General features: G+C 42.2%; 2 protein-coding genes across 2 annotated transcripts; both read left to right on the forward strand.

Moving 5' to 3' along the window:
• The first annotated feature begins 928 nt into the window (after window positions 1-928).
• On the forward strand, window positions 929-1,582 carry LOC145658473 (inosine-5'-monophosphate dehydrogenase 1a-like). The gene is made up of 2 exons (XM_081715368.1): window positions 929-1,150; window positions 1,438-1,582. Exons 1-2 carry the CDS (start codon window positions 929-931, stop codon window positions 1,552-1,554), a joined length of 339 nt encoding a protein of 112 aa, XP_081571494.1. The 3' UTR covers window positions 1,555-1,582.
• Window positions 1,583-13,812: 12,230 nt separating this feature from the next.
• LOC145658474 (inosine-5'-monophosphate dehydrogenase 1a-like) lies at window positions 13,813-14,526 on the forward strand. The gene is made up of 2 exons (XM_081715369.1): window positions 13,813-14,102; window positions 14,404-14,526. Exons 1-2 carry the CDS (start codon window positions 13,881-13,883, stop codon window positions 14,524-14,526), a joined length of 345 nt encoding a protein of 114 aa, XP_081571495.1. The 5' UTR covers window positions 13,813-13,880.
• Window positions 14,527-15,305: the final 779 nt, after the last annotated feature.

The following is a 15,305-nucleotide window of genomic DNA, read 5'->3' on the forward strand; positions in this document are numbered from 1 at the left end:
ACTACAACAGAGGGTGGAGTGTGGCATAGTGTAAGAGAGGGATGAAGGAGTACAAATAAGATGTGCAAAATAGGTGGTGTTGGCATCCCAGGTGCATAGGGTGTGTTGTCACAGGCAGAGAGGCTGAGGGGTGTGTGGGTGTGTGTGTGTGTGTATGACAGTGTGAGGGAGGCGCGAACCAAAATTCCCATGTGTAATGGATATGGGATAGTATATATTGTGGTATTTATATTTGGTGTTACATTTTGTGTGTGTGTGTGTTAGAATGTGGGAGAGAACGTAGGATGTTTTTGTCTGTCTTACCACAGGGAAGTTAAACTGATGCCCTGCTTATAAAAACAGCAATATTTGTGCTTTGAATGTGCACATCCAAGTCACTTGAAGTCAAATTAATAATGGGATAGAGATGTGTGCATATGTGAAAGCTGTCCAAAGTAACACCCCAAACTGTTCTTATCTTTGTGCAATGCATAGTCTGTATGAAAATACAAGCATGAACATAAACAAAGATAATTGTTCTGTAGAACATTGGTTCCTTTCTGTTACCATTTGCGTCTGTCATTCAGGATCTGACCTCTGCTCTGACCCGGAAGATAACCCTGAAGACGCCGCTTATTTCCTCCCCCATGGGTACTGTGACTGAATCCTCCATGGCCATCGCTATGGCTGTGAGTATCCCCCACACACTCAAAACCATGAAGTCCTGTTGCTTTTCCATTTAGCTTTCTGTGATTTTGTATTACAGCTCATGGGTGGTATTGGGATCATCCATCACAATTGCACCCCAGAGTTCCAAGCAAATGAAGTCCGGAAAGTTAAGGTGTCAAACTTTCAGTGAATTGTCTTAATAGGAATATAATGAACAACACGTTGAACATGCAGATTTACACACAAGCTTCCCTGAGGCCTCTCATCAACAGAGCAATATATGGTGTCATGGCAGAAATTCGAGCAGGGCTTCATCACGGATCCGGTGGTGATGAGTCCACAGCACACGGTCGGAGATGTGTTTGAGGCCAAGGTGCGACACGGCTTCTCTGGAATCCCTGTCACCGAAACCGGCAAGATGGGCAGCAAGCTTGTGGGAATCGTGACGTCACGAGACATTGACTTCCTCTCAGAGAAGGACTATGACCGGCTGTTGGAGGAGGTTTGTGATTCATCTTTGATTGTACATACAATATACAAAAGGTTTTTAAAAACACAAATGAATCACATATGACATACAATGCTTAAAAATATAGGTGGAATAGAACTATCATGAAATTGTGATATTTCTGTGTCAGTGTGTGAAAGAGGGCAATATATATATATATATATATAAAAATAAAAAATGTGTATATATATAAGTGTGTGTGTGTGTGTGTGTGTGTGTGTGTATAAAATCACATTCTTTAAACTCACATCTTTTTGTGATTTATTTGTGATATTTGCCAGGCAATGACAAAGAGGGAAGATTTAGTGGTTGCACCAGCAGGTGTTACACTCAAAGAGGCCAATGACATCCTGCAGTGTAAATTCCTGTTCTTTTTTATCAACATTCTTAGAACATAATTACTGTTCTAAGTTTACAACATCTGGTCGAGGTTTTCGTTTATTCAAGATGCATCCTGTAGTGCCTTTTCACATTTTTGCACTATTTCTTTATTTTGAGTCAAATGTTTCAAATAAAATAATACAATCCACAAGGAAATGAAAACGAGAATTAAATCAAACTTATTGTTTCAGAAAGATTACTACTCATTCACACACCAGGACGCTACATCTTCTGGAGTATTATGCTCACGTTTCTAAACTTTTAAACATTATAATGTATTTCAGTTATGGAAATCAGTTAAACACTATAGGAAGGCCTACAACAGGAATGTACTACAAATACCTTCCTACTCCAGCACCCCTAATCGTCCACTCCCAATGGTGGGATATCCCTGAATAACAGTTGAATGCTATCTTTGCCTATATTTGCCTCTGTCTGTCTTTCAGGAGACTACAATATGAGAGTTACACACTAACATAAAAGATGAATAATGAATTAAGTAAATGCTGCACCGGCTAACATCTACTTTCTTCCCTGTTTTATTACCTGTATTATTATTTATAATATTTGTGAGCTGAAAACATGATATCCACCAAAAACATGATTCACTGACTCATGAACAATGTCAACAAATCTACACACACACACACACACACACAGCAGGTGAGTTTTCTGTGGTGGCAGATGGGTCCAAGTGGGCTCATACTGGCCCTGCCCACATGTCGCCTCCTGCAGGTGTCAACCGTAGCCACTGTGCTCCATGTGCCCTTTCTCCTCTGCCACTGCTGGGAGAGGGCTCTGCCCACCCTCCTGACATGCTCCGCTACGCCTCCTGCATACCCCCTTTGTGCTTCAGACAGAGGCCAAAACCACTGGCTTTGCTGGTTCCAGGAACAGCCTGAGGTTGTCCAGGAGAGTGAAAGAATGCTATACCTTGCAAGGTATGATGGTCTTCATTGAAATGGGGGTTAAAAACATTTCAAGCCAGTGTTTTGTGCACTGACATCCCTCCTGCTACCGAAGGCCACCCGAGTGTTTCTTGTGTTTGTGAGTGTGAGGCAAAGGAGTGTGAAAGTGTTTGTGTGGATCAAGATGTAAATGCATGAAATGAAACGTACTGAGGCTATGTTTATTGTCACATATTTTATATCTAGAATGTTGGCCTACCTCCAAGTGAATTTGCACAAAGACCAAACATTTGTGTGGGGTGTTTGTTTGTGCATGTGAATATAGATGTGTGTAGTTCAATGGTGTATACATGTGTACATGTGAGTATGGATGTGTAAGTGTGAAAGATGTGTGTGTGTGTGTGTGTGTGTGAATTATATATTTGTTGGGGGCACATTCATATACTGCCACACTGCTATTCTCTCTGCTACTTTCTGTTTTTCAATTGGCAGAGTGGATTAGGGCCTGTCAGAGAGACTCTGAGAGATCTGGTGAGCCCTGATTGTGATTCTTTTTGTTTCTCTCTCTCTCTCTCTCTCTCTCTCTCTCTCTCTCTCTTTGTGTGTGTGTGTTTGTGTGTGTGTCTCTTGTCAACACAGTGTGAATAATTTTGATTTTAATTGGTTCGTTGTCATGACATTATCTCTCAACTCTCTCAACCGTCTAAATCACACGCGCACACACACAAACAGTTGACACCCCCCATCCTATAGTCCACATTCATTCATGAGAAACAGAAAATTTCAATTTGAAATTTATTGGATTGAATAACAGATCCTTTTCTTTAGAACCATGCACAGCATGGACATGACAATGTTGTGCTAAATGGTGTGATCAAACCCTATCATCATCCTTCCCAGCAAAGCCCTGATCTACTCCTTCTGTAGTGAGCTAAACGCTATTAATAAACTCCCAAACTCCTCCAGTGCTCTCTCACCATTCTGAGCAGAGCCTGTGCCAGGCCTGCAATTTTATCAACTACATCACAGCTGTTTTCTCTCTTCCAAATGTGTAGAGAAAACACACACACACACACGCGCGCGCGCTCTGTATTCTGACAGTCCCTGCAATGCTCCACTGTAATCCTCTTAGCCTGTAAGCGCTGGGCTCTCCCTGCAAACACACCCTAAACCCAGCACAGCATGGGACTATGTGGAAGACCACTTGCACAAACATCGACCGCACAGCTCCTTTTGCCTTTGCTTGCTATAGTTTCAACTGCTCGATGCACTGAAATGCCAAATACAGAGGCTAAAGCTCGAACACATGCGCCATGAACCAGCTGCACCCATTCCGAGGTAAATCAAATACACAGTTGCCAATGTTTAACAAAGCTTTTTGAGCTTTTTACATTTTATTGATTTATTTTTTTTTAAAGAACATGAGGACTTTTTCATTTTTATTTGTTCAGAATGTTAAATAGTAGTAGTCCCAGTAATTTTGTAGTTCCAGTAGTATCGTCATTCAGGTCTCCTTTATCAGGTTTTGGATGGATTGGTAGAAGTTCATATTGACTGGTTATAAACATAGTTCTGATGTAGTCAAGCACAGCGTCTGTCTCTTTGGCCAGTTGGTAATCATAGCCTTTTTATGTGCTCGGGAAACCTTTCTGCATACTACCGATTTATTTAGCTGGTCCTCCTTGGGAAGTGTGTGGTCCCTTTGAGCAGTACAAAGCTTCCCCAGCCATGGCTCTCCCCATGCGCTGCTGCTTAGTTTTCTTCCCCACTACTTTGTCCCATAACGTCTTCAGGTTCTTTCTTTCACACTTTGGGTTTTGGTTTTCACTCTCTAGAGCCTCTCTTTCACTCTTCAGGTGTTGTCTTTCACTCTCAAGATTCTCTCTTTCACCCTTCAGGTGTTGTCTTTCTCTCTCCAGAGCCTCTCTTTCACTCTTCAGGTGTTGTCTTTCACGCTCTAGATCCTCTCTTTCACTCTTCAGGTGTTGTCTTTCACTCTCAAGATTCTCTCTTTCACCCTTCAGGTGTTGTCTTTCTCTCTCTAGAGCCTCTCTTTCACTCTTCAGGTGTTGTCTTTCACGCTCTAGATCCTCTCTTTCACTCTTCAGGTGTTGTCTTTCACTCTCAAGATTCTCTCTTTCACCCTTCAGGTGTTGTCTTTCACTCTCTAGATCCTCTCTTTCACTCTTCAGGTGCCATCTTTCACTCTGTTCATTTTTTGTCTCCTTCTGCTTCTCCTCCAACTCCTTCCCACTACATTCCTCCTCAAATTTTCCAATTTTAACACAGTGTCGTTTTCTAATTTCCTTCGTATCTACTCTGTCAGGTAGTTCTTGTTGCAATCTACTCATTGCTTTTTGTGTGTTCCTGTCCAACAAAATCTTCGTTTTCTTCTTCTTCGAAGATCTTCTGTGAGAGCAGCAGAACTGCATTTTGCTGCTGCAACCTCCCATTTCTGTCAACAGACTGACCAATTTTACCTTTGTCAAGCAGATTATAAGAATAGCTATTATGACAATGGTTCCATGTGACATCACAGTTTTGGTTTTGTTGACAATTCCATTGTCATCACACAGAATAGAATAAACTATTGTGGGCTTGCTTTCTTTTCACTTTAGCCTTAATTAGATTAATTAGATTCATATGTTTGCTTTAGATTTGCCTTTTTACATTTTATTTATACCATGAAAAACAATACAGAAATAATTAAAGAAGTCAAAGCCTTTGTCACAGTCTCTCCAGACATGCCTTTCTCTGGTTGTCAAAAAGACAAAAGAGATGACTATGGACTACAGAAGGATGCAAATGCCTCACACCCCAATACATACAGTGAAGAGTGAGAACATACACTCTCTTAAAATCACAAACAATCTCTCATGGTCCCTGAGCACTTTTTCCTTAGTGAAGAAAGCTCTGCTTCCTGAGGAGACTGAAGAAGGACAGCATGTCCATCATCCTGATCTGGTCTGCAACAGCATCATAGAGAGTGTCCCGACCTGCGCCATCGCTGTCTGGTACTGGCACTGCTCCCCCTGCTCTTTTGGATTGTTTAGTTGAATTTAGCAGTCTGCTCTCAAATTTTCTGTGCCTGTTTTCTGGGATTCTGAAATTCAGGCAATGTTTTTGTTGTTCTTCTGCAACACTATTAAAACTCTGAACTCCTCAAACTATTTTACTTCTCTAAGTAAATCTGTCACACATTTGTCTAGTACAGAATTATTAGATTTCTTTCTTTGACCATAAGGAAAATACACACATTTACATATTTCTTTGTGTTGGATAAGAGATTAAGGACACTTCCTGAGGCAGAGAATGATTGGTCAGTAGTACATTAGAATGGCCCTACATACATTTCATCATTCCATATCTTTTCAGTGGTTATCAAAACCATTTATACACTTTTGCTGTTAAACAATGTTAAGATATTGATTAGTGTTTCAGTCAAATCAGTCTAACTCTGAAAGTATGTGATTACCTTCCATATGAGATGCTATTTAAGACTACACACACATCAGATTTTGCAATGAAAAGATGCACACATGCATACATGATAAAACAAAGGCAAATAGTCATTGTACACACACACACACACACACACACACACGTTTTAGGCTCCTTTTGTCATTCAGTTTTGAAAGAAGGAGATGGAGGGCATGTCAGTATGCAGCAGTAGCCATAGTATTGGAACAGATGGGTCAGCATGGTAAGGGCAAACAGAACGTTGGTCAGGGTGTATCACTGGTCTCCATTGCATCTCAGTGATTCAAAATTCAGAACTAAAATATTAGAAAAAACACTCTCAAAGCATAGAGGGTCAAGTCAGTAGTTGCACTAATATCAGAATTTGTATCAAGATATTTTTAAGTGAGAAATTTTTAAGTGAGAAATAAGTTTAGCCCTCATTAAAAATGCTGTAATTTCAACTCTTTGACACTCTTGGAAAAATAAATGTAATATTTTGTTCAAAATATTATTTATTTGGGGAAAAAAGTGATCTGCAGGCACTGCGGATTCTTGCCCTGCTAGAGATGATTAAGAAAAGAGGTTAAATTGATTAGGAATTCTAACCTGTAGTAATAAACAGTATAAATTGATATGAAATGAAATAGGCAGATGCTGACTGTATATGAATTGTATGGGGCAGCAGTGTCTCACAAAGACTGGAGCACAGCAATGATGTCATCATGTCATGGGTGTGAAAAGAAGGTCTCTAGGAAATAGGCTTCGTCAAGGGGCATGGGGGCTGGGGCCAAAAGACAGAGCGCAGGAGACTAATGAATGAAGATGGAGAACCCCTCTGTTCGCTACTGTAATATACACAGTAATGAGAGGTAGAGGAGCAAAGACTCTTCATCAGGCCCTCAGCCAGCCTGGCACTAGCTCATCAACAGATGTCTCCCTCTCTGAGAGAGAGAGAGAGAGAGAGAGAGAGAGAGAGAGAGAGAGAGAGAGAGAGAGAGTGAGAGAGAGGGTCTTATTGAATTATATGCTTTGTTGTCATCTGTGTAGCATTACTACAGATTCTTTTTAACTCAGTATCTGCAATGTTTGGTTTAGAATCACAGATGAGGATGTGTTTAATGTGACGTGGTTGGTTTACGTCTCACAAATGTCAATTGTCTTCATTAATGTTCCATCTGAAATATTAATGTTCACAGCAGAGACCTCATCAATATTCATCAACCCGGAAACGTTGCACAATCTCCTGTTAAAATTTCATGAGATGGCGTGTCTCTAACATAATATGATTGTGTGTGTGTGCGTGTGTGTGTGTGTGTGTGTGTGTGTGTGTGTAAAGTACATGTCAAGTTCACATGTGTTTGTGTATGTATATAGGTTCAGGAAGAAGCTAAGGGTTTTGACCTCAGCATAGACTTCACTGGTGCTGACATCATCACCAGCTAAGTGACCTGTTCCTCTCATCCTGGTGTGTGTCTGTGTGTGTGTGTGTGTGTGTGTGTGTGTGTGTGTGTGTGTGTGTGTGTGTGTGTGTCTGTGCGTGCGTGTGTGCGTGTGTGTGTCCAGCTGTGATCGGCCCTTACTCATACACATTTCACTTGGCTGACACACAGTGAAAAAAGTGCATTTACAGTCCTCTGTGGTCTCATTGCCAGCCCAGATTTCCAAAACTTATTATATATTTTACATATGTAGTAGTCATTATATATTATTTGAAACTACAATTTTGAACTGTGTTTCAGTGTTGTGTAATTACTGAATAGGGCTTAAATAAAACCATTGTCATTGTAAGAAGGCTCAACAGCAGTACTCATCTACTCATCTACCACACATTTCACTGTGTGTTGTACTGTGTAAGACTATGTATGTGACAAATAAACCAAACTTGAAACTTGAAAAAACAAGATGTGGGTTAAGATGAATCTACTTCCCTTTTCATGTACACTGAAAAACATCAGTTTTTCAAATGCTAGGATATATTTTGTCTACAAACACATTTCTATTTATGGTCTTTCTTATCTTTTATAGCATCAAGGGTTCTTTGGAAGGTCAGCAGAAAATGGAAGAGAGGAAGCTGTGTGTGAGTGAATGCTTGTGTGTAATGTCATTTTCTATGTTGAGTGTAGCTCTGTGATGTACTCTGGAGAGCTGAAGTTTGAGAAGAGGACCATGTCTGCTCAGGTGGAGGGGGGTGTTCATGGCCTGCACTCGTAAGTCTTCGTCCTCTCTGCTCACTAAACTCCTACTACCGAATCCATCATGCTCAGTGGCTCTTTTAGGGAACACTCCACCAACTGTCAAGCAGTGCCACAAAAGCACTCAAGGACTGGAAAATAACCTGTGTGTGTCTGTTCTCACAGTTTGCAGGCACAGTGTTATAAATAATAATACACAGCAATAGACCCCTGCTGATCTCCACTGAAATCTGAATGGACATGAAGCTGACAATTTATTTATGAATAATTAATTCAGATAAATTGTGGGTTTCTAATAGATAACAGGGTCATGACATAATGAGTAATGCCTCTATAGATTTCTATTCATGTCTTCAAGTAATTCATGTACATACATTGAATTGAAATAAAACAGGCTTTGGCATGACTGGACAGAGCATTGTAATGTAAACGTCAGTACTATGCACATTTTGCAGTGTGGACTTTTATAAAGTCATGAGCTCTGTGCAGATATAGACTGTAGAGCTCTATATTGAATTGTGGATGAGCATATTAAAACCACAAGGCGGAGCTTCGAGAGAGAGAGAGAGAGAGAGAGAGAGAGAGAGAGAGAGAGAGAGAGAGAGAGAGAGGATGAAACAGCTGTTTAATGTTCAACAAATGGAAAGAAGAAGACAATTATGAAAATCAGTAGAACTATTAGCAAAGTTGAAACTAGTTAATATTTTGTGACAGCAGAGTGGCTCTAGATCCCTGTGGCAGGGATTACGGACGATCACGGACTACAGGAGCCCACCCTCCGGACTGATGAGTGCGGATGAGTCTCTGGCGAACGAGCTGAATACATTCTTCGCTCGCTTCGAGGCTACATCTAGCAGCGCTAATGCTAACGGCGCTAATGCTAGCAGCGCTAATGCTAACGGCGCTAATGCTAGCAGCGCTAATGCTAACGGCGCTAGTGCTAACAGCACTAATGCTAGCAGCGCTAGTGCTAATGGCACTATCGGCGCAGCCAATGGCACATGCGCGAGGCCCACCATAGAACAGCGCCCTCTCATCATCACGGAGAGTGACGTGAGAAGAGTGTTTAAAAGGGTGAATACCAGGAAGGCGATGGGAGCAGACGGTATCTGCGGGAGGGTCCTCAAAGCCTGCGCAGATCAGCTAGCCCCGGTATTCACCGACATCTTCAATCTCTCCCTGACGCTCGGTATCGTCCCGTCCAGCTTCAAGCGATCCACCATCGTCCCCGTCCCGAAGAAACCTCGACCCTCCGACCTCAATGACTACCGACCTGTCGCCCTCACATCAGTCGTGATGAAGTGCTTTAAAAAGCTACTCGGAGACTTCATCACATCTTCACTGCCAGCCTCCATGGACCCACTGCAGTTTGCATACCGCCACAACCGCTCCACTGACGATGCAATTGCACATCTGCTCCACACTACACCGACTCACCTGGACGAAGGGAGGGGAAATTATGTTAAAATGCTATTTGTCGACTACAGTTCTCCCTACTCACTACTAAGTTGGGGGATCTAGGACTGCATACATCCCTGTGCGACTGGATCTCCAACTTCCTAACAGACAGACCACAATCAGTACGGGTGGGCAACTGCGCCTCATCCACCCTCACCCTCAGCACTGGAGCTCCTCAGGGTTGTGTCCTAAGCCCCCTGCTCTACTCACTGTACACCTACGACTGCACAGCCACTTCCAGCTCCACCATCATTGTCAAGTTTGCTGACGACACCGTTGTCATGGGTCTGATCTCGGGCAACGACGAGAGGGCCTACCTGGATTAAACACCTGGAAAACTGGCGCCAGGAAAATTATCTCCTCCTAAACGTCAGTAAGACAAAGGAGCTGATCGTGGATTGCAGCAAGAAGCAGGAGCGGCACTACCAACCTGTGAGGATCAGTGGAACCACGGTGGAGAGAGTAGATAGTTTCAGGTACCTTGGTGTTCACATCTCGCAGGACCTGTCCTTCAGACTGCCCTCCAAGGTACTGCGGAACTTCTATACCTGCACTATCGAGAGCATCCTCACGGGGAACATCACAGTCTGGTTTGGGAATAGCACCAAGCAGGACAGACAAGCACACCAAAGGGTAGTGCGTTCAGCAGAGCGCATCACTCACACGGAACTTCCTGACCTGCAGACCATCTACTACAAGCGGTGCCAGACCAAGGCCAGGAGGACTGTGAAGGACCCCACCCATCCCAACAATAGACTCTTCTCTCTGTTGAGGTCAGGGAGGCGCTTTCGCTCCCTGAAGACCAAGACAGAGAGGCTGAAGAGCAGCTTCTTCCCACAGGCCATTCGGGCCCTGAATCAGGGAAACTGATAAACTGTGGGGACCACCACCACAATGTAACATAACTGTATATCTGTATATATATATTTATATTCAGTGACCTTGTTACACAACAACTGTAGATATGTTATTATACGAAATGGATCTGTACATTCTGTAGATTGTGTACATATATACACAACCATATACATTGTACATTGTGTATATAATCATAATGTACATATATTGTACATACATTGTTAATATATTTTGTACATACATAGAATATATATATATATATATATATATTTATCTTTGCATATATATATTTCACATATAGAGAATGTCTATATTTCTCTATGCACCCCTGTTTTCTTTTCCTCAGTTTGGACAGAGCACTCTCCACCATTTCACTGCGAGTTATACTGTGTATGACTATGTATGTGACGAATAAACCAAACTTGAACTTGAACTTGAACAGTACTTGTGGTAGCCTTTTTAACTAAGTGTACTTAAAATCAGACATTAGCACACTAAAACATTAAGCATTAAGATAAAAGATAAATCCTTTATGCAAATGCAGTTGTTTCTTAAAGATTGTTTCTTTTAGAAATATAATTTCTTATCACACCTGTATTAGAATATGAGCCCAGGAGAGTAACCCTAGAACACTAGGAACATTTATGTTACAATTTCCTTGCAAAATCACAAGCCTGATGTGAATATTAAAATAAGAACAACAAATAGATACACCTGTTATCATTTTATTATCCATCTTCACATAATATAGGGAAGGTGCATATGTGCTCATTTCTCCTTTGTTAAAAAAGCACTGACATTTTGCTGCATCAAACATTTGTGTGCCATGCATTTAGTGTGTAGCATAACAACAAACAAATTCTGCAAACTCCTACTTTATGAGCATTAAAGGCGGTTGGGCAGAGTGTTGAGTGAAGCTTCAGAGCTTGACTGTAACCTTGTTATATTTCAATGGCAATGAGGGCAGTACAGGTAGTGACTAAGAGGCTTTCCTTCCCAATCCCTCTGAATGTTGTCTCTGACAACATTCCAGACAGCACTTTAGAGAAAACAGTAGTCCAATGGCAGCAGACAGGCCTTTTTAGGGATCACCACTTACAGAGTCTTACCAAGACACCCAGTAGCTTTATTTTGTTTGGGACGAAGCCTCTATCAGAGCCGTATTTCATTCTACCTGATTCAGCTGCTGCTTGTATGATGCATGTTGGATGAATCTCTTACTCTGCTCCTCAGCTAAGAGAAAGCTCTCCATCTCGATCTGAGGAACAAACTTGGATTGTGTGCGTGGCTCCAGCACAACCACTGGTGAATGCGCACGCAGTGTCCCAGGAGCCGCTCTGTGGTGCAGGTGGAGAGGGGAGGTGGGCGGAGGCCCGGGGCGTCAGCTCACGCAGGGTTGTAGAGGAGGATTGGAGTACTGGACATCGCTTACATGGAGGGCCATGTCTATGAGCACTTTGCCAATGGCAAGCACGACAGCTACCAGATCGACTACCGCCTCATTGTGGGCGACACAGAGCCAGCCAGATTGCAGCTGTCACCTCGCGACCCTGAGCACCAGGGGCTATTTGGCCACAACACATCTCATGGGCATGAGACTGCAGCTCAGCGCTACAGCGCCACGCGCATCCAGGCTGGCTACGAACCAGAGAGGTGAGACTCCTACGGTTTCAAAGGAGTGCTGATCAGCAAAATTAACCATGTTTGCATCACTAGGTTAACGTTAGTGTCACTAAACAAGTTCATTAGGAGTGGACTTTATTTTTCTTTTGGATTGTGTACTTTTAAACTGTTGCACAGACTGGGTTGGGTTCTCAGTGATGTGCAATTTTAGCCCAATTCCATATTGTTGGTCTCAGAAGAACACATTCCTTTCGGGGATTATCATCACATAAAATAGACCTATACATTTACAGTCTCTACAGAGAAATACAGTCATGTCATAGTATAATAAAATGTCCTAATGTGTAAATAGTGATGTTTACTCATTTATAATGTCCAGCACTACTCAAATATAACTGCTTGCCTTCTTTGCCCATCATATTAACATCCCCATGTCAGCAGATTAAAAAGGACCATAAATCTGATTAAGAATTATATTATCAAGACCGATATAATCTGTGTTGTAGAACAGATATGAAAACATTTTGTCATAGCAATGCTCAAAAGCATCACATTCCATTTGTTTTACAGACCCATATCTCTCTACATTTCAATTTACAGAATGGACTAAATTAACTTCCAGGTGTTTAAAGCTCAGTTGGGGGCTGTGTCAGATCCTTTGTGAATAACATAAAGTTGAATATTGGGCAGCCTGACCACGGCTTCAAAACGATTGTATGGATTTGCTACATCACCAGTCCTCCTTTTATAAGCAAGATGATTATTTCAACCCAAGTCAAAAACATTTTTGTCTCATCCAAACGGAAATTTCACACCTGAACTGGGCTGGCCACCTAATAGCGTGGACAGTAAAACAAAGGCGCATCGCCCGTCTGCTCTCTCTTAACATGTCCCGTCGTCATCCACCACGTTGAGAGGATGAGAGTTTTCTCAAACTGAGCAGGTCGAGTCTTTAAAATGTGTAAACTCCAACTGTGATTCTGGGTGATTTAGCTAAGGGCTAGACTTTCGCTTGACTTTGAGAGATGCCACAGAGGCTAGTCTGTAACTGTCGCAGATGAAGACCAGCTGTGTTCCTTGACGTCGTTTTTTGTTGTCTGAAGTACGCGACGCTATCGTCTTGTGAGTGACCCGAGAAGCGGGATTTTCATTCACATTCACTAAGAATAAAGCATCATTGTTCAGTCTTGGAAGTATATCACACTAAATCCGTGTGTACTACTTGAGTACGATAATGACGGTTATTGTTTGCATGCTGCGAATGCGAGACATCGGCTCTCCCGAATAAAAGGATAGCACGTCGAAATGGAGAAAGGGCAAAGCGTAACGAATAGAAATAGCTTTAGCATCCTCGGCCAACACCCACTGGATAAATATTTCGATCCGCGGATCAGTAAAACGCTTACGTTTTAACTCTGTTTACATGAGAGCACAGACAGAATAGCCTTTCTTTAGCGTACATCTACTTCTGATGTGACTTGTATTTGCTAGGTTGTTAGTATAATGTATTTTTAGTATCAGTTTTTCTTTGTTTGTTTGTTCTGTGGTCTTTGATTCAGTGATTTTCTGATCCTGCCTGGCTTCATTGACTTTACCTCAGATGAAGTGGTGAGTACTTTTGCAAAATGCACCAAAACAGCTCAGCAGGTTTCCTGACATGCCCCATAAGGGCTTACCAGTGTGTGTGTTTCAGTAAATACAGCACATCTAGTAATGATTTAGTGGAGGGGGCGGGATCTTCCTAATTAATTAGTGAGCTTAATAGGAATATAATGAACAACATGTTGAACATGCAGATTTACACACAAGCTTCCCTGAGGCCTCTCATCAGCAGAGCAATATATGGTGTCATGGCAGAAATTCGAGCAGGGCTTCATCACGGATCCGGTGGTGATGAGTCCACAGCACACGGTCGGAGATGTGTTTGAGGCCAAGGTGCGACACGGCTTCTCTGGAATCCCTGTCACCGAAACCGGCAAGATGGGCAGCAAGCTTGTGGGAATCGTGACGTCACGAGACATTGACTTCCTCTCAGAGAAGGACTATGACCGGCTGTTGGAGGAGGTTTGTGATTCATCTTTGATTGTACATACAATATACAAAAGGTTTTTAAAAACACAAATGAATCACATATGACATACAATGCTTAAAAATATAGGTGGAATAGAACTATCATGAAATTGTGATATTTCTGTGTCAGTGTGTGAAAGAGGGCAATATATATATATATATATAAAAATAAAAAATGTGTATATATATAAGTGTGTGTGTGTGTGTGTGTGTGTGTGTGTGTGTGTGTGTGTGTGTGTAAAATCACATTCTTTAAACTCACATCTTTTTGTGATTTATTTGTGATATTTGCCAGGCAATGACAAAGAGGGAAGATTTAGTGGTTGCACCAGCAGGTGTTACACTCAAAGAGGCCAATGACATCCTGCAGTGCAGCAAAAAAAGGTCTGATTCTTCATCTTTTCAGCTTGAGAAGTGAAACTGCTTCTAAAGGACTTTGAAAGGTTATTTTCACTTCTCCACTTCTTCTCTGAGTAACGGGTCGGTCGTGGGGACGCTTGTTGATTGCAGGTAAACTGCCCATTGTGAACGACAGTGATGAGCTGGTGGCTATAATTGCTCGCACTGATCTGAAGAAGAACAGAGACTACCCTCTGGCCTCTAAAGACTCCCGCAAACAGCTGCTGTGTGGCGCTGCCATCGTTACCCGTGAGGATGACAAGTACCGGCTGGACCTGCTCGTGCAGGCAGGAGTGGACGTGGTGGTGCTGGTAGGTCTTAAGGTCCTAAAGGGAGTGGGATTAGTCTCCATCCTGAGTATGGTGCCTGAATCAAATGACAAACTATTTTTGCTATGAGGCTGTGTAACACAGGACTGTGATTGGACATAGTGAATTTGGTCTGAAGGCTGTGTCTATTGTTTTAGGACTCATCTCAGGGAAACTCGGTGTTTCAGATCAGCATGATTAACTACATTAAACAGAAGTATCCTGAGCTCCAGGTGGTGGGGGGGAATGGTGAGTCACAGTTCTCACATTTGCTTGTTCTGTAAACTGAGAGGGTTGAGGTAGGTAAGAATTGATGGTGTTTGGTTCTTTTCATTTGTTGCTGTGTTCACTTTCATCCTTCTCTCTCGCTCTGTCTCTGTGTATGTCTGTGTAGTAGTGACAGCTGCTCAGACGAAGAATTTGATTGATGATGGTGTGGATGCTCTTAGAGTGTGGATGGGTTATCTTTGATAAGACATCGTATACCAGA

Source organism: Electrophorus electricus, chromosome 6, assembly GCF_041902795.1.
Source record: "Electrophorus electricus isolate QZ-2024a chromosome 6, ASM4190279v1, whole genome shotgun sequence".
NCBI classification, from domain to species: Eukaryota; Metazoa; Chordata; class Actinopteri; order Gymnotiformes; family Gymnotidae; genus Electrophorus; species Electrophorus electricus.